Below are 26,803 nucleotides of genomic sequence, written 5' to 3'. Positions count from 1 at the left end.
GCTGCGGGGGTAAGTTAAGTTAGTTAACTAACTAGTTACTCTCCGCAAACTTTGCAATGCTTGGCTTAACTAATGTAACTTACTAAACCTAAGTTACCCTAACTAGTTAACTACCAGAGTTCGTTGTTAACTTTAAATTACTCCGTAGTGACAACGAACTTTTTAGTTTGCATCACGTCACGGTCGATTTAGTGTAGCTCCTAGCTGACTGGCTACTATCAACAACACCTTCTGGAATGCCACTCTTCGAAGCAACCAACCTGTTGGTTGTCGCGAAGAGGTGGACTGCGAGCTCCGTTTCGGTCTTTGTTTCAAGGCATCTAACCTACCCCGTATTGCCTTGGTCGCCATCGCTTCGCCGGGCCCTGGACTCGCCCTGGTTGTTCTCATTCATATTTTGTATCTAGCTGTGAACCTCGTTTGCCTGCTCCTTTCGGCCCCCTCAGTATCTGATATTGGTGGCCGAGCAGGTGTGTTGTCGGTCATGAATATAACCTTTCTCTTCACAGGGCCACATCTCAGCCTCCTGGCTGAGATTCTTGATGTTTCTCTTCATACATGCTGCAAGATACATGGTTCAATGGCTTGGATGAGTGTTCTCCTTCTTGCAATCCATGTCATCATTACACTTTCTGATCAGTCAAGTTGCTTTCCCTCTGAGGGATTCCACCAACCTCATCACTGCCATTGTAGGTTATCTTCTTTGAGAGATGATCATGTGCTAAATAAACTCTTCTAGAGCTCAGCCTCAGTGGCAGTGATCATGTTCTTTTCTTTCCTGTTCTTTCACTGTGTGGCCTATGAGTGGTTTCTTCAGACTCATCAAGGACTGACTGCACTTCTTCTATATGCAATCTGGCATCATATATCAGTAAATCAGTTGGTGTCAAGAATTTGTATCTATGTGTCACTGAAATCATTTACACTGACTATCTTCATGCAGATCCTGTTCTTCTGCTATCAGAACAGTGCATTCATGTCTCATGAGTCATCTCAGACATATGTTAGCTATGACAGTACAGACAACAATGAGAAAACAAGTGAAGATGTCAAAAAAGCTGCTGTGATTCAGGTTGTTCTGCCTCACTCAATGAAACTGAATACTGAACAGTATGTCAATCTCTGAATACTCACAGTAAGTTTGTTTTTGAAGACACAGACTCATCTCTACATGATCTCTTTATAATCATGAGGAAGATAAATCATGTTGAATCTCTATGTGAAGGCTCAGCATGGTATGTCAGCTACATTGCTTGACTGTGTCAGAGCACTGTTTTCTTCAGTGCCTTCATTACCAACTCTCACAGAATCAGTGAACCTGTTGACTGATATGAGAGTGTTCTGCTGATTGCCAGTGATGCTGGCATCACAGCTGTGATCCTGTATCTCAAAAAGCTGATCTATGAGCACAACACCTCAACTTGTTGCATATAACAGGTACATTTGATGTGGCAACTAGTAACTACAAACCCTCAGTAGGCTAGCTAGCTTGATATGTATGGTTGAACACACTAACAAGGTTAAATATGGCAATTGCTGTAGAATCAGCAGTGAACAGCTTGCTAAAGAATGATACTGTAGCCAATGGCTACATGTGTGAACCTGTCCCATCCGCTGCAAGGGTCATGCTAACACTCACAGCAGATCCTCACAATCTCTATCTATGTTGAGTCCGGAGGGATCATGAAACTTGAGAACCATGAACATGCCCTTGTCTACAAGGGCCTAGCGGACTACCGAAACATCATCCAGACAGAGGTGTCAGGTGACCATATCAAGAGAGTCTCTAATGGCGAGGAAGACCGTGGCGAGCTGCTCATGATGAGTGAGTTCACTACACCCCCGGTGAGAGTTCTGTCTGACCTTCACAGTATCGGTGTCAGACAAAATGCGCGATCAGCTGCGAAGCGTTGTCCACGACTTCTTGCACGACAGGGTTACTATGTCAGAGCTTGAGTTTCAGCCACGTTAGTCGTAAAGGACGGAATGATCGGTTTGGAAACAGTAGACCTAGTAAACAAATATAACCGTGGCGTCGAACGGGCCGTGTAAAGCATCTCCTTGATATTGAATCCTTAGTGTTTACAGTTCTACGAGCTGGAGGGCCAGGATACAAGCTTGATAATTGTGGCTCTGAATTTCCTCTTCCTTTCTTCTTTCAAGGCTAGACGGAACATGGACAGAGTGAGCCTGAAAAGTTGTATTTTCCTACTTGAGTAGATGTGTACATAGATATATATATATCAAGGTCCTCACAATACGGCACGTCACATTCCATATCATCTCAAATAAGAGCAGTATGTAAACGACGAGCGCAAAGCAAAAGACACCAGATCCATGAGGTGACCTTTGCACCAAGGTTATCTCTGTGAATAATGAATGCTATTGAATGTGAGAACAGCAACCGTAGGATAGTTCAGATAGAACTCACCTTCCATAGTGTTTCAACTGAAACACCTGATTCAATGAAGGATAGAAATTCCGTGACGTGTGAGTTGCAACCCCAATGTTCAATATTATTCACACCAGTTTTACCATTCTCCTTCTTGTATTTCTGCATTAGTTCCATTGTAATCACCTCCAGTGGTTTAGAGTACTGTGAGACCAGACCTGCTGGTAGCTCCAAACATTCCTCCAGACCAGCTACAAAATAAGATCAGTGATGATCACCGGCTGCAGGGGATGTTTCATACCAATCTTCACTTCTCCCATCCTGAACACAAGAATGTTGAGAGAGCTCAAGCGAGAGTGCTCGACCCACCAATCAGTGAGATACATAAGAGCCATCAAGGATCTTTCTGTGGTTAAATGACATTCTCATTGATTTCTGTGGGGAGCTTACCTGAGCTAAAGCGGATGTGAGCTCGATTTCATTCAGATAGGCTTTGCAGGCCACAAGATGATTCAATGAGACAGAGACTTCATAATGAAGAAGGAAGGCTGATCCTTCATGTACAAAGCATTCCTGAGAGGAGAGGATGTTGAGATGACAGAGTTCTTTGAATCACCACAGTGCTTTCTCACTGTCAGGCCCCTGAAATGTCCTGATGGCGACAAGTCCGCAGGGGCGGACGCGAGGAAGAGCTACATCGAAAGGTCCAGTCAACTCACACGCGTAAACTTTATTGAGAAAGTCTCCCATGGTGACTTGTGCTGAACCACGAATGTATCCTACCAGACTCTTCCCGGATTTAGATGGTTCTCCAAGAACCAGGTCTCTGGCAGGCCCACACATTCGCTTTCTATATGTTGCTGGTTCGGGGGTAGGCGCTCTCTTCTTTGGCCAGCTTGGTTGGACTGCACCCTGTGAACCGGTTGTGCCGGCGCGACTGACCTTGTCAGATTCCACGGAGGGAGATTCTTTCCCACGTTCTGTCGTAGGGAATGCAGTGATCGAACTGCTCGACTGCTGGAATGACATGGTTATGGGATGGCACAGCGGTACACGCAGCGTAGACTTGATAGAAAGAGATCGAGAATGAATGGAAGAGGTAGGGGGGTAGGTCTTGTGAGTGGGATGGGGCGGGTGCGCTGCAACGATTTAAATAGAAAAGGCGAGGGTCCTTGAAACAGCGCTCACCCTGAGCCACTTTAGCAGTCACCTTCGAAAGTGGCCGCGCCTGGTACATAAAGCTCGTCTCCAACCCCTCTGTTCGATTTACCATCTCTGTTCTAAATTATCCTGAACGAGCAACAAGCACTCTATTGTGATGGAGTCCCTCCAATTCACCGAGAGAGACACTCATCTGGCGGCTGAGAGACGTCTCAAAAATTCCACGGAACCGCCAGAGTCGATCTAGATCAAATTTTTTTTTTTCGATCCTCAGTCATCTCGACAGCTAGACCACAAGAACGTTGATCGCTTATGCAGGATTTTCCAAGAAGAGGGATGCCAGAGCATGGCTCTGGCACACCGTGTATTTACCTGCAGCCAGCTGTATCGCAGCATAATCTGGCGGCGGCTGCGCCGCAGAAGGGCGGGCAACTACAGGGACTACATGGACTACATGGACGAAACGCCGGATCGCAGTCGGGGCTAGAAGTCTTGTCGCCTGCCCACCGCTGGTGGGTCGTTGACGTTTATTCGGACGGTAAGATTTCTTAGGCTGGTAGCCGCGAGGAGGTCTGACTTTTGCTCGTTGTAGATATCAGGGACGACCTGAAGACATCTCTCATCAAAGAATATTTCAATGAGATGCCACTGAGTGATGGAGAAATCTACCGCTGAATCCGCCAGTATGCAAACAACAGAAATCTCCACAGAGAGCTGCGGTGGAAGGCTCAGCTGTGTTTGAACAGCCAAACCCGTCTGCAGTCACTGTTTAAGAATACTCGCCTCAGACATGCCTTTGACAGCGTGCTTGGAATACCAGGACACTGGAATGCAATGCGGATCAGCATGCTCCATCAAGTCATAGCAGTCAGTTGTGATGAGGTTGGTTCTCACTCAGCATCATTCATTCACCCATACTAATGTCAGCAGGAAATTCTCAATACTTGAATTATGTGAAGGATTTCTGGTTCTCTCTCATCAACAACAATCCAGTGTTGATGGTGAAGATTGACCAGCATACAGTCAAGACACTTCAGTTGATGATGCTGTGCTCCAAAGCCAAAGTGATGCATGATCTTGTGACCAGTGGTCAGATCTTCACTGACTTTGATGAAGATGAAAGAGATGCTATCTGAGAGAAGCTGTGGTCATTCAGCACCCTGGTTCTATCTCTGAATTCTTTCTTTAAACATTTCAAGTGTTTCAAAAGCTGGGCTCACTGTCTGGCAAGGCTGTTCACCTTGGGGAAGTCCACTGTACACCAGACAATGAAGGGCTTATGGACAACATGCAGTGATGGCAGTGACATATGCCCGGTTCAAACCTCTGAGTCCGCATTCAACAGTCAGCGTGAGCCTGTTGGAAGGCAGTTTGATCTTGCCTCTCAGCAGATGTGGCTATACACCATGCACCATTATCCACAGATGCCTCGCGACCCAAAACACAAAAATCAGCTGGCCAAGGCGCGGAACGCGACCGCGGACGAGTGTGTTGTGTCTGAAATGGCGTCCCTCACTCATCAGCTGAGATTCAGATCCACTCAGATCACAAACCTCATCAACCAAGCTCCTGACCAATTGATCGCTGAACAGGCGTTGCTGAAGGCTCCGCAGCCCGAGTATTTCTCATATGACAATACCCTATTCGATACATTGATCGATCGGATCGTCGAATGCTTCACAGTGGCCATGCCCAGGGACGTTTGAGCACCATCAGTTCTTGTCAACTGCTTGGTGAAACGCAAGGCTCGCTGTGAACACCCTTCCATGGAGGCCCTCGAGCAAGACAGTCCACTACTCTTCGTCAATCACATGCAGGCGGCAGCTGTACCGGACAGGGTCATGACGTTTTTCATGAGGTGCTGTGTCTATCTTGCATTCTTTGGGCCACAGCCGTCCCTTCGTCAAGGGGCGGATAGCACCCCCTCTAGCGTGCCTATGTCACCACTATTTGTATCAGAGAACAGTCTGATAGACGATCCATCAGAGGCCCAGGGGCATGGATACATTATCCAGCACTCACAAGACGACGGCCGGAAATGACCCAGGCGCGAGCCACAGATGCCCCTGCCACAGATGCCCCTGCTGCCGGAGATGACGCGGAGGTCGAGAGAGCAATTGCTGACAATCTCAATGAGATGCTGGAGGGTGATGCGGAACAGAGAGCCGCAGGCGAGCATGATGCGCAAGAACACACCCAGTGGGAGAGAGAACAACGCGCCCTGCTCGAGATAGAACACAGTGCCTTGGTTGAGAACACACGCATCAAATCAGAACAGCAGGTGGCACAGGAGCGAGCCATGGCTCTCACTCAACTGCAAAGCCAGGTAGCCGAGCAAACCACTGACAGTGCGAAATGTGAAACCAACACTGCTACTGCTACACTTTCCCGGCTCATCACCCAGTTCAACGCGCGGAGCATGATCACAGGATGGCGTCAGCAAGGAAGTGTGCTGGGCAATGATGAAGCGCGACCGCCCCAGGACACTCACAAGAAAACTTCCACTGGACACCAGTGAGTGAATCCAGCAGGAATTAAAAAAGATCTCGGATGGAAAAACAAGCAGCCAACCGGGCCAGTGGTCATATTCCAGTGGTGCATACCCAGCCGGGATGGCACCCTGAGGACCCGAGCTCAACCCCAGTGCCACAAATGAGGGAGCCATCATCAGCAATGAATATGACAGCAACACAAGCAGCAGTGCCAAATCAACTGGATGGAAATGCTGAAGAGCAAGCTGCTGAAGTGCCAGCGCAGCGAGCGGATGACAAAAGGCAAGTGGTGGAGCCTTCCGCATTGGTACAGGCACGTCGACGTCATATGGAGAATCCCGCTGTAGAATTATCCAGTCATCTGCGGGGCGCGGGGCCAGAAGTGATCTGGGGACCCTCTGAAGAAGCTGCCGCGGCTGAAGCCTTTCCATCCGCCTCAGGGCAAGGTGATCAGGGACGGGCCAGCAGCATTGTCGTTGAAGCAGAAACAGCCAACCCCGCCCCCCCCGCCACCGTGTCTGCAGGACGGGAACGACGGCGGAAGTCCAATCCTGGCGGGATCCACAAGACACAAAGGGCCAAACCAACGCGGCGAGATGTGGATCGAGTGGCCAACCGGGTCGATGCAATCAGTGACGAGCTTGAAAGCAGATCAGACGCCAAGTAGCTGCCCGGGCCCATAGATGATCCACCGAACCTAGAGCCACCACTAGTCGAGCCTAGAGCGGCGGCTCCAGCGGTGGAGTTGACACGGCTAGAAACGAGGGAGAAGGGCGCTCACGTTCGATTTGACGTGGGCGCCGCGGATGCCGAGCTCGACCAAAGCGACGGCCGGACAGGTGGAGGCAGCCGAGTGGCCAGGAACATCGCATCACGAAGGGGGCTTCGTCCGCGGCCCGTCACCCAATACAACTTCAGAGAGCTGGCGGCAAGCTCGCTCACGGACCCTGGTGGGGACAGTACCAATGTCGCCGACAGGGAAGCTTGGCCGCCCACGATCCCGCTTCCGTCCATTGAGACGGAGCCAGAGCCGGCGCGCAACGATGGGAAGATCACAATCACACTTCACGTCTACGAGCGGAAGCAATGGAGGGTGGCCGACGTCCTATCCATCGATCCTTCTAGGAAGGATGCCCTGGAGAGAATTGTCTGGGGCTACAAGCGGCGGGGAATGTTTCTGTACTACGACATGCGCATGCGGTCAGTCAGCGTCTCGTCCAACTTTCGAGCGGCGATGTCGGACGGAGCCAACGTGCTGCTGTTGATTCCCAAGGAGGCAAAGGCGCAGATGGACCAAGAGTGTCCGATTGAGCCGCCGAACACGGCCGCTGGACTGCTGCGCAAGAGGAGCAAAACACCAAAAGAAGAATGGTCAGATGTAACATGTAACTGCATATACGGTAGTCTCAAGCCCATATGTGGAATAAGAAGATATTCTTGAGAGGCGATGTAGTCTTGTTTCGACGTAAGCACTGTACCGACTGACCCAATGACACAATTTGTCACAAAGGGAGAAGACACGAAATAGAATAAGATCTGTGCCAATAACAGTTCCAGGAATGTCGACCCAGAGAGCATGTCTTGGTGCCGCCGTTCCAGGAGAGAAGACACGTTGAATAGAGAGCCATGAAGAATGACCTAGGAAGATTCTCCTAGATCTGCCACTGTCTGTCTCATGAAAATTGTCTCAAGACAATTCTTGGAGGATAATAAGACTATATAAATAATGTATAGTTAGTTACATGTTACACACTATAAAGATATAAAGATTGTTGGCCTGTGGCCTCGTTCCTTAAGAACAACGAGATACGGCTGACATAATCACTAAGCTGCCTGCTGACTAATTTGTTACTAACTTACCAAGACGTCCGCAAAGGAAAAAAAAAAAAAAAAAAGCTTCAAACATCAACATCCTGAATCCAAGCAATTGAAACAGACACCGGCATAAACATAAACACCACCACCAACCACCCGCTCTCCCCACCACCCCAGCCTGGAATACATAACATACCCCTCTGTCATTCCTCCGTCCCTGTCTCGTGCCCATTCATTTGCGTGCCCTTACCCATTTGCTTCGGGGGAGCTTTTTCATTCCGGGTGTAATATTCCTGGTCTCTGTATTATTTGCCCAGCTCTGCCTGTACCAAAACCTGCGACTTCCGAGTTTAATTTTTTTTTTTTTTATTTATTATTTCACAACAATAACAGTCCAATTGCTATATTCTACTCTTTCTCTAGTGCTCTAATATTCCAAGTCGCCTCCATAACGCCCAATAATGTCGTCAGATAAGGTCCTTCCCGTACCCCCTGCTGTCCCAGCAAGCCAGCTCGCCGCCTTCAACACATCTTCTCTCCAAGCGCAACCGTCATCCTCCGCCTGGGACCGCATCTCCAAATGGGCCTCCGAGAATAAGGCAATTGTCTACACCATTGCCGGAGTTGCCGTTGTCGTCACAAGCGCCGGTGTCGTCTACTACCTATCAGCGTCCGGCCGCTCCGCGGCCTCCGCACACCCTGCGGAGAAGAGGAAGAGCAAAAAGGAGAGGCGGCGTGAGAAAAAGAAGGCTGAGGAAGAGAAAAAGGCTGGCGTTGCTGCCGCTACTGGTATGGCTACAAACCCATCTTCCTTTTCTGCTGCTACGATACCTGTATACACGGGTAGAACTGGTGCGAGGTAGATGCTGACCCAACTCTCCGATACAGACCCTGCCAAGAAAAAGCCTGAGGAAGTTCCAGAAGAATTGCCCAAGGTCGACGCATCTACCGTCGATAGCCTGTCTGCCGAAGTATGCGCGCCTTGAATCACCCGCAAAACAACCCAGTAAATCATTTGCTAATACGAGATTCTTTTCTCCTTCCCCCAGACTCGTGCGGCATACGCTGCAAAGTTAAAGGCCGCCGGAAACAAGGCCTTCGGATCCCTCGATTACAACCGAGCCATCGAACTATACGGCAAGGCCATCCTTTGCAAACCCGATCCGGTGTACTACTCGAACCGCGCTGCATGCTACAATGCCCTCAGTGAGTGGGACAAAGTGGTGGAGGACACCTCCGCCGCTCTTTCCATGGATGATGAATATGTCAAAGCCATGAACCGCCGAGCAAACGCTTACGAGAAGTTGGGTAAATTCAGCGAGGCTCTGCTGGACTATACTGCCAGCTGCATCATCGATGGCTTCGCTAAGGAATCTAGCAAGCAGGCTGTGGAGAGGCTGTTGAAGAAAGTTGCGGAGCAAAAGGGACATGCCATCTTGGAGGCGAAGGGGAAGAAACTCCCCGGTGCCACGTTCGTGTCCAACTACCTGCAGAGCTTCCGCCCACGACCACTGCCTGAGGGCCTGGGTGAAGATGTGGAGTTAGACGAGGACAGCGGCAAGGGTCAGTTGCGCAAGGGTTTCCTCGCCTTGTCCGAGTCGACGGGAGATGGTTATGAGGAGGCAGCAAGAGCGTTTGAAAAATCACTCGAGTTGGGGAATCTTGGGAACTTTGAAGCCCTTGCCCTGAACATGCGTGCCACCTTCACATACTTGACTGGCGATGTCCAAGCTGCCCTGCAAGACTTGAATAAGAGTGTGGAGCTTGATCCGTCGTTAGTCCAGAGCTACATCAAGCGAGCAAGTCTACACCTTGAACTTGGTAGGCTTTCGTCTCTTCTATCCCAAACACAAGGTACAACGATCGGACTGAAACTAACGTCTCAACAATAGGCAACCGAGAGGCTGCAGCCGATGACTTTGACCTCGCCGTGGCGCAGAACAAGGATGACCCGGACATCTACTACCACCGTGCCCAGCTCCACTTCATCCTAGGCGAGCTCCCGGAGGCCGCCAAGGATTACCAAAAGTCCATCGATGTCGACCGGGACTTCATCTACTCGCACATCCAACTCGGTGTAACACAGTATAAGATGGGCTCCGTCGCCTCTGCGATGGCCACCTTCCGCCGCTCCGTTAAAAACTTCGAGAACGTCTCTGACGTCTACAACTACTACGGTGAGCTCCTGCTCGACCAGCAGAAGCATGCTGAGGCGATCGAGAAGTTCGACAAGGCGGTCGAGCTGGAGAAGAAGAACAAACCGTGGGGTATCAACGTGCTACCACTGATCAACAAGGCTCTAGCCCTGTTCCAATGGAAGCATGATTTTGCTGAAGCAGAGAGCCTATGCCAGAAGGCGCTCATCAGTACGCTCCATCCTATTTTATATCCCGTTGTTGTTCTCCATATCTAACCCCCTTTACCCTAAAATGGCTATTAACCCAATCTCTCTTCCGATAGTTGACCCGGAATGCGACGTTGCCGTGGCTACCCTCGCCCAACTCCTCCTCCAACAAGGCAAAGTATCCGAAGCGCTCAAATACTTTGAGCGAGCGGGCGAGCTTGCCCGAACAGAAGCCGAAGTGATCAACGCCGTGTCATATGCCGAAGCGACACGGGCGCAACTCGAAGTCCAGGAGCGATATCCCAAGCTCGCTGCCCGGTTGCAGCAAGTGGCGGGAGCGGGTGGTATGGGTGTGCCGCCTTCGTAAAAAAAAGAAAAAAAAGAAAAAAAAGAGCCATTTTTTAGTCTCCATCTCCCCTTTCTCTCCTCCACCCTCCTATATAATTATTATAGCACCTACCTTTCGACGATGGGAACGAAAAGACGAACGCGTTATTGCTCAACCAGACTAGAGTTACCAAGCAAAGGGAAAAGCAAAAGCACACCGAAGCAAGCCCGTCCATGAACAATGAAACCCGAACGCTGTTGATGATTTGCTGGCTAGGATAAGATAAGATGACATCCTGTCCCCTGGTTTTTCTAAACAAAAATGGAAAAAGAAAAAAGAAAAAAAGGCACAAGAAAAACAAAAGTTGATCAACTAGACTTGACGAGAAGGATAAACCAGGCCAAAAAATTCTCTTCTCTTTCCCTCTCCGCATATGCTTCGTGTTGGGCAGCCCCTAGCTTTACTGCTTCTCGTCTGTTATTTCGTTCTTCCTTTGTTCAACGTCTGATCATTTCGTTTTTCGCTTAGACTGTTTCCCTATCTCTGGCTGCTGGCATCCCATCCTAACCCCATTCATCTCGCCCGTGCATTTCCGTTTCGTGTTCTCTGGTTTTCTTGTCCCGCGAGTTACTTGCAGACATACTGTCTGGGTTTGTGTGTTTGAATGTATGTATGTATATGCGTGTGAGTGGAGTGATTGGACAGTGCCGGGAGAGGGACGTATTTACTGCCATACCTGGTTAGGGTTTGGCTGCTGCAACGTTTTAAATGTAATTATATATCTGTTTCTTCTTCCCTTTTCCCTCTGGCCCCTGTTTTTATTTTTTGTATGCCTGCTCTGGCTGGATGGAGTTCAAATAGATCTGATCCCATGTGGATCAGACACATCTCACATGACTGCGATGACATCATCAGCCGCCTGGCCAAACGCTGGTTGTAATTCCGATACCACGATACCACAGGGAACAGCCCTAAATTGAGACACCAGCTGGTAAATACCATGCGTATCCATACCACCGATCTATGCGGCATGCATCGCAGGCGTGTAACTGTGACCTGGACACAACCTGCAACTCCGCACCAACATCTGGTAGCTGGTACCGCGGGGAACTGGACAAAACCCGCCAGCCCTTCTGCCTGGGCTTGATTGATTGATTGATTGATTGATTGATTGATTACATCTTTAAGTTGGTGTCTGCATCCCGTAAGGGCGCTATGCAACTGGTCTTGATCTAGTCTAATTAGGTATCTTAAGTGAGGCCTGACAGAGTCTCACATGCTGCTACATAAATATAGCTTTAAATAAATAAACAGACAGATATCTTATGAAGATTATTAACTAGATTTGAGTGTGAGTTCAAGCTACTCTTATAGAGATGCAGAGAGAGAAGTTTCTATACTATTCAGATCTTCAAGCTCTAGATTATTATTATTATTATTATTCTTCCATTATACTCATATGCAAGCGGAGCTTATGATGAAGTCCTTGCGTGATGTTAAATACAGGCCAAGTGTTGGTTAACTATACAGGAGGAGGAAATACAAGTGTTGAGACCACGCCAAGATAACAGAACATAGAGGAAAATACAAAGGAGTGACAATTAGATACATGCGATAATAACTTCCCAGCCCAGGAACATAGAGTGATTTATTGGAGCGATTTGTACACCTCTGTATTTATTAGAAACCTGAGGTGCTTGGGTTCCGGATTTAATGTATCCCCCTGCGGGTTTCGAACCTGCACGCCTTGGTTTCCCTAAAGGCAGATAGATCTGTAGTATTGAGAATAATTTATATAATTGAAGTATCTTCTCTATATCAGACTCTGTTAAGTTATTCATATTAATAATATAATAGAACTGAATAAGTAGTTCAGTCTTTTAAAGAAATTATACAGTCGGGGATCTTCCAAAATCAAGAAGATTGGCGCATATGGCTAGGTCTCTTCACCTTACAATTTGTATGGCAATTTGGCCCGGGGTTGTGGTGTGGTAGGGGTGAACGGGGGATAATCCCACACAGGAGTTTCGAACAACGTCTGGTTCACGTTTGGCTGGATATCTCCACCACCACACGGGGTATGCGGTCGGCGATGGGGTCAAAATGCTCGTATGATCGAGGGCTATTCGATGGATCTATCGGCGGGTTCTTATTCGAAAAATTGAGCGAGTTCGTGGTGGGGCAGTCACAGGTTCTTAAAGTAGTGATATTGAATGCAACTTGTATTGTGATAGATAACCGTGCCATGCTTACTCACTCTCTGTAGTGAGTGCGCCACAGCGTACGGAAAACCACACTGTAAAGAAAATATTTTGAATATAGTAATCTTCAAAAATTAATTAATAATCATCATCACATCTATCTATAATATAAAGATTATCTATATACTCATTAGAAGGTGTAGAATCCACTGTAAGTTGAGATTCTATAGAATTATCTTATTGTGGTTGAGTGACTGTAGATTTTGTAGATTTGATTTCAATCAATCAAAGAGTCTTATTGAATGTCTTTTTCATCTCATCTGCTCTACAGGTCATAATCTTGCAATTGGCATTCTTAATAGTGAGGACTTCACCTACTTGCACCTGTCTGCGGGAGGATTTGACAACTCAATGTCTATTTGCTTGATAATGATCTGTAAGTTCACCCTCATGATGCGTGTTCAATTCCGCCTGGACCATGCTATCCTTGAAGATCTTGTTCAATCATCTTGTCAAACCAGATGTAAGGGTATTCTTCACATCTTCTAAGGCCTTGACTGCTGCATCGATTTGATGATGTAGTTTTGTAACTGTCTCTGAAGAGGTTAATTGCAAGGAGGCAGTTGACAGTCAATCTGCAGGTGATGAGATAAAGTGATTGTATACATCATCATCACCATCATATATATTGAGATCCAGGGCATCATTTTGAATTCATGGGTTTTTGCTTGACTTGTTTGTAATCTGGCAGGTGTTTGATGAATTGATATGTTCACATCTTACTTACTGTGAGAGATGCAGTCTCTGAATCTGTATGATGCTGTCTCAACATGTGGTTCACAGCAGCTTTGATATGCTTGATAATGAATGAATAAAAATTAATGTTTAATTGATGAATTCATATCTTAATTACCTCTTTCTGACTGTTATTCAATACTCAATTCAGTGAAACTCTCATAGTTCTTGATTTCTTTCTGTTGATCCTTTCATACAAGATGATATATAAGACTTTGAATTCTTGTGACAGAGATGTGATTTTTAATTTTGAATTGCTTTTGTACATATCAACAGCTCTTTGCAACTGCTTCTCAGTATAATTAGAAGATTTAGACATGGTTATAATTAATGATGATTATTTGAAGATGAAGAATGAAGATATTGAAAATATTTTCTTTACAGTGTGATTTTTCATATGCTGTGACACACTCACTACAGAGAGTGAGTAAGCATGGCACGGTTATAAGTTATTGCTTGTAAAAACAGAATTTTCTCAGCACTCTCTGAAAATTAGTAGCAAAATATTATAAAAAAATCAAAATATTCATATTTCTCTAGAATCATTTAATTATTATTTAATATATGTCTTTTTTAATTAATTATTATTTAATGTAACGTGGCGGAACCGAAGCGGTGGCTAGTCGGCGGCGTCACGTAGGAGTAGTTGTTTGGGAAGCCGTATGGGTGGGCTTGACTATCTTGCTTGAATAGCGAGCTCGTAGGCTACAAGGTTATTGCGAGGATATCACAGATATGGTACTTAGTATACTAAGAAGATTGTATGGGGCACGCAGTAACTCTTGTATATATTTCCGTAGGAGGAAAACGAATCGCTGGCTCCTTTGATGGGGAGCCAGCATCTAGCTATTCTATATAGACAATGGGCGGATACCCTCCTCCCATTCCACGAGCGAGGATAGCCGGAGCGATACCTCAGCGGCGCCTCATTGCCAAGGAAGAGTAATCTGCTGACCTCGTATAAAAGCGGGGTTCTCATATCCATCAATCGGATCTTCCTATGATACATCCGAATGATGTCATAGGGTGGTTGGAAACCGGTTCGGACGGGATGGAATCATCCGCATGGAAGCGATGGGCCGTGTGGAACCGCAACGGGGCCTTGGCGCGGCCGGGAGCGTGACATTTAAATACATATCTTTCTTATCTTTATCATTAACATATTATCTCAACTCAGTGATTTCATTATCAATGAGATTATATATCTTCTTAAGAATGATTATATATCTGCTGAAATTATACAGAGTATTTGATTATTATCTAATCACTGTATATTGAATTCAGTGAAATCTTTACTGTTTTAGAACTACTAGAGAACTCTGTTTAATATATAATATAAAGTTAAAGTGTCAGGTCACGTGATCTGGCTTACTAATCCTTTCATCATATAACTTCTCACAAAGCTAGCAACCTTTCAATCATACAAGCTTTACATCTTTCACAGGTTATAAGACCTGTTTTGCACAAAATCACTGTCAATTCAGGATTTCTTATCAATATAATCATTATTTGAACTACTGCTTCATTTGATACACTCTTCAGAAGTTAAAATTGTCTTATTCTATCAGTATTAATGCATTTGAGATCTTGATGATCAATAATACTACTGCTCACTTAAAAAAGAGACTTGCAGAAAATGCATCACATTTGCAAAAAAGCAAGAAAAAAAGAGAATGATATTGACAAGGATTCAATAAATGAATATTAAGATGACAGATTCAATATGATTACACTCACACACACATTTGTGATCTTGTGTTCTTTTCACTGAATCAGTTGCAGTTGATAATGATAATTCTTCACACTTATACTCTGTCAGTGAACATTCTTCTGAAGTCTTTGAAAGCTTCATTGAAGAACACTCTGCAACATTCTCTTGATTCAAAGCTGGTTTGAATACAGCTTCTGACACAGTCAGACCAGCTCTCTGATCTACTTGATAGCTTGATAAAGCTGATTCTCATGAATTCAACAGTTCAGATGAGACAATATCAGATCAACAGATGAAACATCTCAAGATAATACTTGAGATGAATAAGAAAAAGCAAAGAGTCTTAGAACTCAAACTACAACTGAAAAAACTCTGTCAACAGAGATTCTCTACAGATTAATCTCAGAATGTTAATAATTATTCTGCTATCACATCAACAGTTACATGGAATTCTAATCTTGATGAAAGATTGAAATTCAATCTTTATAAACTGAATAGTCATGTTGACAAGACAATCTCTTAATTCAAGAAAGATGTTAAGAATACTATGAGATTAAATAGTCTGACTGATACATTCAATTACATCACATGAAGCATCTTCATGAAATTGAAACTGATTAATGCACAGTGTTGATATATAATAGAGAAACAATAGACTCAGAACCCTCTATAAAGAGATGATGAATAAGCATCATTCTGAGATGTCAGAAATCAGTGACTCTACACATTCATTTCAAACTTCTTGAGTGCAGATGTCAGATCACATTTCTTCAAGTATGATGAAAATTGAATTATCTATACTCTATGAAATGTGATTGAATAGAAATACTCTGTTCTCAAAACACAGTTACACTGTGAGACAGTTCTGAAATTCATGTCTCTTGATAACACACAGATCATCAATCTACACACATTCTTTGATAAGTTTCAGTCTGTCATTACAAAATTGAAGATGTTGAATACTTTCCTCTCAGATGCATGAATATTTGATACCTTCTACTCAGTTCTACTCAACAATTGAAGAAATTATGTTCAGAAGAAGATAGAGAAGATACAGAATTTCAAATTCACAGCTGTGATATTGAATGTTAATCTTCTCATGAAGAAGATCTGTTTGCAGCTTAATTCTTCAAAAGATAAAAAGAATTTGCAGAATATAGATTCTGCAGTCAACATAGCTATAATAGCTATAATAGATATAATGATCACTACATCTATCAATTCAAACAATAATATATTGAATTCAGCCTGTGAAGACTGTACTGAATGTGATTATAACAGTATATAAGAGAGCTTCTGAAATCATTGAGAATTGAGAAATTCATCTACATATTCTGATTATGAGAGATCTCACTTTGATATCTGTTGATTGACTAATTCAGACAGTGCTCTGAATAATTGAAGAATAAACAATACTGTGAGAATAAAGAAATTCAAGGAAAAGAAGAAAAAGAACAATAGTGAAGATAGAACTCAACTATTCATTACAGATAAATCAGACACCTATCAGATAACAAATCTCACAGAGATTATCAATGTGTCAGTCTGTTTTGTGAAATCTCACAAGAATTCTCTCACTATATGAGATAGTGGCGCCAGTTGCCACATAGTGAGTGATAGATCACAATTTTCAGAACTTATAGCAATCAATGATTCAACAGTTTAAGTGACTAATAAGATTATTATAAAGATTCAGAGTGTCAGTACTGTATTTATCTCAGTGAGTGAAAGATTGATAGAATTCAATTATGTATACTACATATCAGAGTTATCTGCAAATCTGATCTCTGCTAAGCTGATGAAACATCAGAGCTATATTCACTGTAATATGCAAGTTGATACTGAAAACTACTTTGAGTTTCTATCATCTATCAACAGTGATATCTTCTACATCAATCTGTTTTACAATAATATTTACATTCTATTCAACAGCTCACTGACATTTCATGAAATAATGAATGACTCAATGTATGAAGCAGTGATATATATGACTGTTCTGAAATCAAAGACAATTTCAACAGATTATAATCTGAATGCTGAATCTTTGAGATCTTTCAGCTGTGAGAAGATTGAACAGTTAATTAACTCTAAGAATTCAGATACTGATTTCTTTGTTATCTCATCTCTATCTTAATTATCTGCAGTTCTTCTGAAACAGCTTCTGATAGATGAGTGACATTGTTGACTTGATCATATCAGTGAAAATAGTATATTAAAAATGATCAGAGATCTGTGATTTGATATTACTATTATCAGTCTGAAGAAATTATCATTCTGTGTCACATATGTTAAGTCTAAACAGAAACACACTTTCTACAAGAATTTCACATCACATCATGCCACCTGCAAGGTCTTGAAGATTTGAATGAATATATTCAATGATGATGAGACTCTTGAAACTGAGAATGATATATCATCTTACACTGGTAAGAAGCTTGCAATGATGATAACAGATGATGTCATCTATATGAGGTAAATATTCCTATTAGAATGCAAAGATGAGATGTTGAGATATCTACAGATCTTCAATCAATTTATCAAGAATCTGCTGAGATGTAGTATTGCAATCATTCACTCAGATCATGAAGAATTGAATTCAAATACAGTCACAGCATACATGCTCAGTGAAGATATAAAATGAAAGCTGACTTCTTCTTATACTTCACAGTAAGATGAAGTATCTGAATAATTAATTAGTTTGATCATTGAGAAGTCTTGATCACTATTAATAGACTCTTCAGCTCTGAAAAAGATGTGAGATGAGACAGTTATTGCAGTTACAGAGCTGCTTAACCTTATATCAATCTCAATAATATTGTATGAGAGCTCTGAAAATACAAAGCTGATTACACTGTATAAGGCCTGGCTTGAAGCTCTACCTTCTGCATGTGGCATTTGCTGATGAGATTGTAAAGCATTCTTGAAGATAGTTCTCAAGCTCATCAATAAGATAGTTTCTCATTTCAAAAAGTTGATTTTTGTGAGTTATGATGATTTTATCAATTATAGATTGATGAACCTCTTCAACAGGTGTTTATACATATCAAAAGATATCATCTTTCAGAAGAATCTTCATCTTGCTAATTCATCAATACTGACTATAATACACAACCTGAAGGTTCTACTCAATGCAGTCTGTAAAGCAGCTGTGATGATTTCTTCAGTAATACCAGGCCTACTCACTGCAGTCTATCAAGAGATTGCAGTGATTTCTGATTCATCAATAGATAATCTGTTCATTGATAAGGAAATCCAACCTGAGTGTTCATTATTTCTTATACTCACTAATAATTGATGAATTGACTATGATATCTCTGCGAGAATATCTATCTTTTTAGTGCAGAATACACTGAACTTCTCAGAACTCACAGTTGAATTGAATGATTCTCTGACATCTATAAGAGATATCACTACAGTGAGAGAAGCTTCAGTGAGAAACAGTCTTGAAAATCTACTCACTGATTCCAAGATCACTGCACTTTCAATCCTGAAAAACCTCACATGTGTCAAAGCTTTCATGAAATGAAAGTATTATTACAAGGCCTGTGTTAAAGAGATCAACTGTTTGAAACAGATAGAGATCTGATAACTGATTGAGAGAACATCATAAATGAGTGTTCTTCACAGTCAATGAGTATTTGATAAAAAGTTTAATAATATAAGTGATGTTATCTGTTATAAGATCTGCTGAATTGTCTGTGAAAATCTTCAACAGAAGAGAGTCAATTACTCAAGAATCTTTACATCTGTTATCTCTGTATTCATCTCATGAGCTCTCATAGCAATCTCAGCATCTCAGAGATGATATGTTCTGCAGATTGATATAATGACTGCTTTTTTAAATGCTCAATTACCTGCTGATGAATGAATATATATGAATCAATTCACAGAATTCCATGAAGACTGTGATGATCTTGTATGTGAGTTGATACAGAGACTCTACAGTCTTAAGCAAGCAGCACTCTTATGATATGAAGAGCTGTGAAAGATGCTATTACACTCAGACTTCTGTGTCAGTCTCTATGATACTGAACTATTTATTTATGATGAAAGACAGGTCTATATAATTATCTATGTGAATAATATTCATCTCTACAGCCTGAAAATTAAAGACCTGAACTGAGTCAAAGCTGAAATCACTACTAATTATAATATCAAGAATGTAGGAAATTTCAACTGCTATCTAGAAATGAAGATTGATAGAGATTCAACTTCATTGACATTGTCTCAATCTCTCTTTATGTAAGAATAAGTGCTCGCAGGTGATTATTCGGGTGTTTACAGCTTAGTGTGATATGTACTATTAACTACTAGAAGTGTTTGCAGTAGAAAGATAAATGTAGAGATTAAATGTATAATAGCATTTAAGCTGAGTTGTGAATAGTATTCGCGAACTTCAGTCTATATAGTTGTGTGTAGTCAAGAGCTGCTAGCTCTATTGATTACACAAGAGATAGAAATAGAGATAAAGAATCTGTAAGAAGTGAGATTTCTTACATACTCTTCTCTCTCTAAGGCTTTGTCTGTGAAGTCTTTCACTGAGTGACTTCATAGTCAGCTCAGCACTGTAGTAATACTCACTAAAAACTCTTTATATCTATAAAAAACCTCAGTGAGAAAAAATCTCTTGTTACTATAAAGAGAAAAGAGTCTGTTACTCAGTTTCTTATTCTGTGAGATTCTTTATAATTTACAGATTCTTCTCTGACTATCACACAGATTCATCTCACATCTTTCATATAGAAGAGTTTCAGTTAACTCTCAATCATTTTCATAAGATTCTTATGTAATTATCACACAGATTCATCTCACAGATGAATCACTCTCTGTGAGATTACTCTCATCAAAGAGAAATATTCATAAGTTAATCTTTTATTCATTCTTACAAATCATTACTCTTTGACACTGTAGAATTGTGAGGAATTTTTCATTCTTTTATCAACTCTGTAGAATTATAGAATCAAGATATTCACAGTCTACAATCACTCTTTATAGTTATATAGAAAGATTCAGGCCTGTGATTCATAATCACTCTTATTTACTAGAGTAATCTGACTGTTTCACAGAATCACTCACAGTGTAAGTAAACCTCTCTAGAGTAGTATAAATATCTCAGATCTGTCTATGAAATCTCATCTTCTTTTTTCTTTTTCTATAACAGCTCTTATTCTTATAAACTGTGAGTATTCTCATTCATCTGTGAAGTGTTTTTATTTAGATGACAGAGAGAGAGTGTTTCTGACAGTGTCTGTGTATTGATTCAAGAACTTCTTAAGAATAAAAAATTTTTTCAATTTCAATCTCTTTATAAACAATGTCTGATCACTGCTGAGCTTCTTATAAGTGTTCTCATAACTTCTCTGATTACTTTTTGCTGGCTGATGAAGCAGGGACACTGTCACTTATAATCACACCTTCATTCTTCTCAGCTCTGTTATCATATCTGATCTTCAGGTCAGCAGTCAATCCTCTGTCTTTCTCAGATCAGTCTCTGACTTCAAGCAGTGCAGTCTCTTTCTTTGCTATAAGTCTTCTCATAAGTAATTTCTTACAGACTCTAGCTAACAGTTCTTATAAAGCTTCTGATGTTGTCAGTGTCTTCTGCAGTCTCACAGATCTACAATTACTCTCTCTCTGTTCACACAATCTCTGATCAGGTATATGTAAATATGCCTAGGTTCTCTATCAATGATTCTCGCGCCGCGGCACATTTCTGCAATCTCATTATCAATGAGAGATGAGTCTCTGAGTACCTGCAAAATCCAGGTAATCAAGGCAATGTGAATGCTATGAATTTATGACAGGAGTTGATCTGAGCAGATGAGCTCTCTCTCTACATCTCAATTATTTTCAGGCTGAATACTTCAGCATAACTGAGAGAGTGAACACAGCTTTGTAAGAAATATCTGATTACATACACAGATAATCAGTCTTCAAGACTCTGTCACAACTGTATATACTCTGATATTCAGTTTCTCTGAAGTCTGTGCATTTCTGACAGTCTTCATATCAAATGTAATAATTGTCTGTATTACAGATATGATACTCTCTGCTTCTTTGAAGAGAGAAATTAATAGTTGTGAGAAGATTGAGTATCATGAATATTAATAATATAAATATGAGTTTTCTTTATTTTTTCTTTGTTAATCTCTAAATTGCATTTACAATCCTGTTTATTTTCTTATTTTTTAGCTTTAATAAGAATATATTTTCTTCTTCTCTTATATACACTGCAGACTGTTCATCTCAGTAGAAACTCATTATCTTATAGACTAGAATTTATAAATAACAGTGTTAATATCTTTATCACAATCAGATTCTTAGCAAAGATTATATTATTCTGACTTATCAGAATTTATAACATAAAAGTCATGTCTCAGCTTCTGCAGATATCTTATCTACTTAAATGATTTCTAAGTAAACTTATTCATCTTGTCAGAATACTCTTATCACTGAATCTTGAATCAGAGCTCATGACCTCACTTCTCTGAGTTAATAATTTCTTTAATCTAGTATTCTCTTTCACTCTCTAGTGCTTCATAGACAGAGTGATAAGTTACAGAGTTCTCTTCTAAGAATTTCTTATATTCACAGAGTAAAGAGATATGAAAAACATTATATATCTGTAACTCAGATAACAGTTTCAATCTATAGAACTGTGAGCTAACTTTCTTCATAATCTTATAAGACTCTGTCTGTAAGAGATTCAGCTTCTTACTAGATCTCTATATGATGATATTTTCTAGACTCAGTCAGACTCTATCATCTTTCTTGAAACTCTTTATAATATACTTGAAGTTATAGTATCTCTTCTGATACTCTTGAGCCTTTCTCAAGAATTCACAGACTTTCTCTTAAATCTTCTGAATTCTCTCAGCTCATTCACAGACATCATCACACTCTATAGTATACTCTTACAGATTTATCAAGATTATCTGCAGATGAGTCTCAGTGAGCATCTCAAAGAGAATTTTATCTGTGCTGATATACTTTGAGTTATTATATATAAACTCTGTAAGTAATAATCAATGTACTCAGTCATTCTGATTGTAATTGACAAAGCATCATAGATACTGTTTCAATATACTCATCAGATATTCTATCTGATTATCTATCTGTTGATGAAAAGCTGTGTTTAAATCTTATGAGATCTTCAGTATAGTCATCAGGTCAGATCAGAACTCTTCTGCAAAGATTGATTCTCTGTCTAAGATAATGTTCACAGATAACTCATATAACTGAATCACATCACAGATGAAGATATAAATCAAATTCTTTGACTTTAAGTTCTTACAGATGAGTATAAAGTGTGTTATCTTAATAAAGTGATTCACTATCATCAGCACACTGTCAAAGCAGGCATCATATATGTTCTTACTTTCAGAGAGACTTATAAGAGCATTCATTTCTAGCTGTTCTCAAGGTTCTTGCAGAATGAGTAGAGAAGTAAGTTCTTCATATAATCTGAACTGCACTACTCATAAACTCTGATAAATAGTATAAGAATTCACTATCTTCTTCACAAGTCCTTGCATCTTTGATCAGAAGTATTTTCTTATGAGTAACTCATGAGTTCTAGTATCTGTAAAATGATCTGCTAGAGAAGAGTCATGATATCTTTTAATGAGTTCTATGCATAGAAACTCATTTACAGGCATATAAATCTGACTCTCTCTTTACAAGAGGTTATTTAAGTCTCTTCAACTCTTTGTTTCTGCAGAATTAATCTCTGCTGTAAGCAGTTTCTGAATATACTGAGCATATTCATTCTTCAGTTGCAGTTCAGACAATCTGAATAGAAGATCTTATAAAGACTTGTACTCTGTTTCTTCTTATATCAGGTCTTTCACAGTGCTTCTCAAAGCCTGCAAACTCTTCAGATTATAGATACTCTCTTCAAGAATTCTTACAGAGATTCTCAGAGTGTTAACTCTCAGTGTTATAGAGAGTAGTTACACAGACTTCTTCTCTTTCTTCTCTTTCTTCTCTTATAAGAGATTAGAAGACTCTTCAGTCAATCTCTTTATAATACTCAGTTTAAGCATTTTATAAAGCTTTTCTGTCTTCTCTAATCTCTCTATATCTGTTACTCTAGTCTTCTTAATATAGTCTGATCTGTGAGAGAGTCTGTCTGCTGAGTTCTTAATTTCCTTGATATATTCTATCTTGAATCAGAACTCACTCAGTCTCTGAGCTCAGTGAATCTGCTGCTATGAGAGTTTCTTAATTGAAGTAAACTATTGTAAGCTGTCATGATCAGTTTTAACAGTAATCACTGTCATAAGATTCTTGAAGTAGTAATATCAGTGATGAAAGAATTTCACTATCATAAGAAGCTTCTGATTATAAATATCATAGTTAATCTCTGTGAGTTGTATCTTTTATGAGAAAAAGATCACTGAAACTCAGTTCTCATTTAACTGTAGTTATGAGACTATTTCTGAAATTATAAAGAAGAAGACATCTGTCTTCAATCTGATTAAGAGTAAGAAATCAAAGTGAAACAGTATCACTGTGTCTGTGAATATCTGTTTTAATCTTATAAAGATCTCATGAGCTTCTGAGATAAGAAAGTTCTTACAGTTCTCTCTTCTTAACAATCTTTTCATTCTCTATTTATGAAATGACTTCTTCTTGTTTTCACTCTTCAGTATGTCTGTAAGAATCAAGAAGATTCTTATAAATGCAAAGATAAACTATCTATAGAAATTCACAAAGCTCAGAAAGATCTGAATTTCATGAATACTAGTTAACTCTGATCATGATAGAATAGTCTCAATCTGTGAAGATTTCATCTGAATATCATCTGCAGTGATTATATATTTTAGGAAATTAATTCAGTGAGTACTGAAGTTGCACTTTATAAGCTTAATATACAGTTCTGTCTTATCTAAGGTCTTCAACACACTTTATACATGCTCAGTGTGTTCTTTCTTCTTTATAAAGTACACTATCACATCATTCAGATATATTATTATGAAGACATTCAGATATATATGAAGTGTTTTATTAATAAAAGACTGAAATACTGCAGAGATATTAGTCAGATTAAAAGACATTACTAGATATTTAAACAGTCTCAGTGCAGTTTTAAAGACAGTCTTTTATTCATCTTCAGACTGTATTCACAGCTGTGTATATATATTGATTATATTCAGTTGTGTGAATATAACAGCTTTCATGAGACAGTTGATTACATTTTCAATCAGAGATAGAGAGTAGCAGCTCTTTATTATCTTAGAGTTCAGATTATAGTAGTCTACACACAATCTGAGATCTTCATTCTTCTTCTTTACAAATATTACAGAGACTTCTGCAGAGATCTGTGAAGATTGAATAAAGTCATTCTTCAGATTCTTCTTTACATAGATCTGTAAAACCTCTGTCTCATAATGAAAGAGCTTATAGATTGATTCTCAGAAGAGTTTCTACTCTTCTATTAAATCTATTATCAGATTCTTCTCATAGTGAGAAGAAAGCTCAGCTGTCTTAACTGAGCTAAATATCTCTGTAAGATCTCAGTATTTCTCTAGTATCTGAAGCTCAGTTTTCATAATTATGAGATTCTCAGATACTTGTAAAGTCATTATATAGATAAGCTTATCTTCTCTAATCAACTCTACAGTATCAACTGCTTCTATCTCTGTAAATAAGTCTGTCAACACTGATCAGAAGTATAAACCTGACTCACAGACAGCTATGTGTGAATTGTGTCTTTAAAGTTATACAAGTCTTAAATACATGTCATCTGTGATATTTATAATAATCACAGTTTTCACAAATCTTCTTCAGATTTTAGAGAGATCTTGTAATTTAAAGATGACTCTTATGAGTCTCTCAGCTCTCAGATCTGAGTTCTCATACTCTACTTATTATAAGAGCAGATTCTCAGTCTTCATCTTTCAGCTTATTCACTCTGTGAGCTTTAGAGACATCACAGTGATCTGAGATTCTGAGTTCATTAATACTTCTTATACTTGTAAGATAGCAGTACTGTGATATAATCTCTCTCTATAAGCAAGTATTTTCATTGAGAGAGTAACAGATTCAGATGTCAGCTTCAAGACTCTTAAGAAGACTGTTGCTGACTCTGTTCATAACTTCTTAAATTTCTATTTTGATTTATTTAGACAGTTTGTGTAGAGATGTTCTGATTTAGAATAGATAAAGCAGAGTCTCTTTTTCTTAATCTCTCTGTTATACACTCTATTCACAGAAGCTTGTAAAGCTCTCTCTCTCTGCTCAGTAGTCAGATATGAATCTCTCTGTGTCTTATCATCTTTTTCTGACAAATCTGTTCTCTGTTATTCTAGCTCTTGCAGAGTCAGTTGATAATCTACTCTCTGTAGATCTGTGACTCTCACAGTGATCTGTAAGTAATGAATAAGAGTCATCAGTTTCTTCAGAGTCAAGAGCTTAGAGTCTTATTTAATAAGCTTATTCTACATATCTTTATTCAGTCTCTTTATAAATATCATTATTCAGGTCTTGTTTCAGAGCTCTGTTTTCACAGATCTTAATTCATATTATAATTCTATAAAGTGCTGTGAGTAGTCTTTATCAGATTTCTCATCTCTTTTTCTAATATTAATAATTACAGCTCAGATGTTCTCTGTTCAGTTTGCAGAGTCTCTCAACTTATTCTCTAGATAGATCTTGAGAACAGATTATCAGAATCTCTTATAATTATTCTCTAAATAGTTCAGCTAGTTCTTAACTTCAGTGTAATAGAGGTCTGTTATTACATAGATAACAGCTTCTTCATCTTTCATATCACATAGTTAGGCTTATGAGTCAATTTCAAATACAAACTTGTAAAAGCTTTTATAGATTATGATTTGATAGATAGTCTTAAGTGATTGTAACTTGAGAAAGTTTCTTTTCAGTTTGCAGATGTCTCTGAAGATCATGTCTAGAGACTCAGTTTAAGAGTGTTTACAGACAGTAAGCATTTCTTATAGAAAAATAGCTTAATTCTGTAGAAGATGCTCAAGAATGTTCTTCACTAAGATTGATTTATTCATGAGTTTGAAGAGTTTCTCTGTCACAGATGTAGAGAATGATGTCTTATAAGTAATTAATAAGTTCTCTGAGACTTCTTTTATGAGAGTTATTCATGATTCAGATGACTGCTTCTGAGTGTCTGTAGTAGAGTTCATAGAAATTAAAGTATATAAGTTTCTAGTTCTTTCAGTTATAATAAGTGATTGCTGACTGACTGAGCTTGAAATATAAGAATAAGTGCTTACAGATGATTATTCAGGTGTTTGCAGCTTGATATGATATGTACTGTTAACTACTAGAAGTGTTCATGATAAGAAGATAAATGTAGAGATTAAATGTATAATAGCATTCAAGCTGAGTTATGAATAGTATTCATGAACTCCAGTCTATATAGTTGTGTGTAGTCAAGGGCCGCTAGCCCTATTAATTACGCGAGAGATAGAAATAGAGGTAAAGAATCCGCGAGAAGCGGGATTTCTTACACTTTATAAGAAATCTTCTGAAGAAGTTCTTAATAAATAACTGTCATTCTACATTCACTTCTATGAAGAAGAATGTTG

General features: G+C 40.3%; 5 protein-coding genes across 5 annotated transcripts; 3 read left to right on the top strand and 2 right to left on the bottom strand.

Annotated features, from left to right (window-relative positions):
• Positions 1-909: 909 nt before the first annotated feature.
• BDCG_06628 (metalloreductase transmembrane component) lies at positions 910-1,972 on the top strand (the record flags this gene model as incomplete). The annotated part of the gene is made up of 7 exons (XM_045422379.1): positions 910-1,110; positions 1,137-1,235; positions 1,356-1,374; positions 1,438-1,475; positions 1,520-1,604; positions 1,645-1,825; positions 1,884-1,972. Exons 1-7 carry the CDS (start codon positions 938-940, stop codon positions 1,970-1,972), a joined length of 684 nt encoding a protein of 227 aa, XP_045278032.1. The 5' UTR covers positions 910-937.
• Positions 1,973-2,416: 444 nt separating this feature from the next.
• Positions 2,417-2,712, bottom strand: BDCG_17350 (uncharacterized protein; the record flags this gene model as incomplete). Its single annotated transcript, XM_045426489.1, has 2 exons — positions 2,417-2,643; positions 2,694-2,712. 2 exons carry the CDS (start codon positions 2,710-2,712, stop codon positions 2,417-2,419), a joined length of 246 nt encoding a protein of 81 aa, XP_045281771.1.
• Positions 2,713-3,004: 292 nt separating this feature from the next.
• Positions 3,005-3,421, bottom strand: BDCG_17349 (uncharacterized protein; the record flags this gene model as incomplete). The annotated part of the gene is made up of 1 exon (XM_045426488.1): positions 3,005-3,421. One exon carries the CDS (start codon positions 3,419-3,421, stop codon positions 3,005-3,007), a length of 417 nt encoding a protein of 138 aa, XP_045281770.1.
• A 468-nt stretch (positions 3,422-3,889) lies between these two features.
• On the top strand, positions 3,890-7,486 carry BDCG_06626 (uncharacterized protein; the record flags this gene model as incomplete). The annotated part of the gene is made up of 7 exons (XM_045422378.1): positions 3,890-4,091; positions 4,481-4,617; positions 4,753-5,253; positions 5,299-5,492; positions 5,579-6,067; positions 6,133-6,708; positions 6,769-7,486. 7 exons carry the CDS (start codon positions 3,890-3,892, stop codon positions 7,484-7,486), a joined length of 2,817 nt encoding a protein of 938 aa, XP_045278031.1.
• A 774-nt stretch (positions 7,487-8,260) lies between these two features.
• Positions 8,261-11,857, top strand: BDCG_06625 (import receptor). Its single transcript, XM_045422377.1, has 5 exons — positions 8,261-8,649; positions 8,749-8,831; positions 8,910-9,681; positions 9,753-10,226; positions 10,321-11,857. The coding sequence occupies exons 1-5, from the start codon at positions 8,322-8,324 to the stop codon at positions 10,569-10,571; spliced, it is 1,908 nt and encodes a 635-aa protein (XP_045278030.1). The 5' UTR covers positions 8,261-8,321; the 3' UTR covers positions 10,572-11,857.
• Positions 11,858-26,803: the final 14,946 nt, after the last annotated feature.

Source organism: Blastomyces dermatitidis (genome assembly GCF_000003525.1).
Source record: "Blastomyces dermatitidis ER-3 genomic scaffold supercont1.7, whole genome shotgun sequence".
NCBI classification, from domain to species: Eukaryota; Fungi; Ascomycota; class Eurotiomycetes; order Onygenales; family Ajellomycetaceae; genus Blastomyces; species Blastomyces dermatitidis.
Note: the sequence above shows the minus strand (reverse complement) of the source record. Positions and strands in the feature narration are given on the sequence as shown.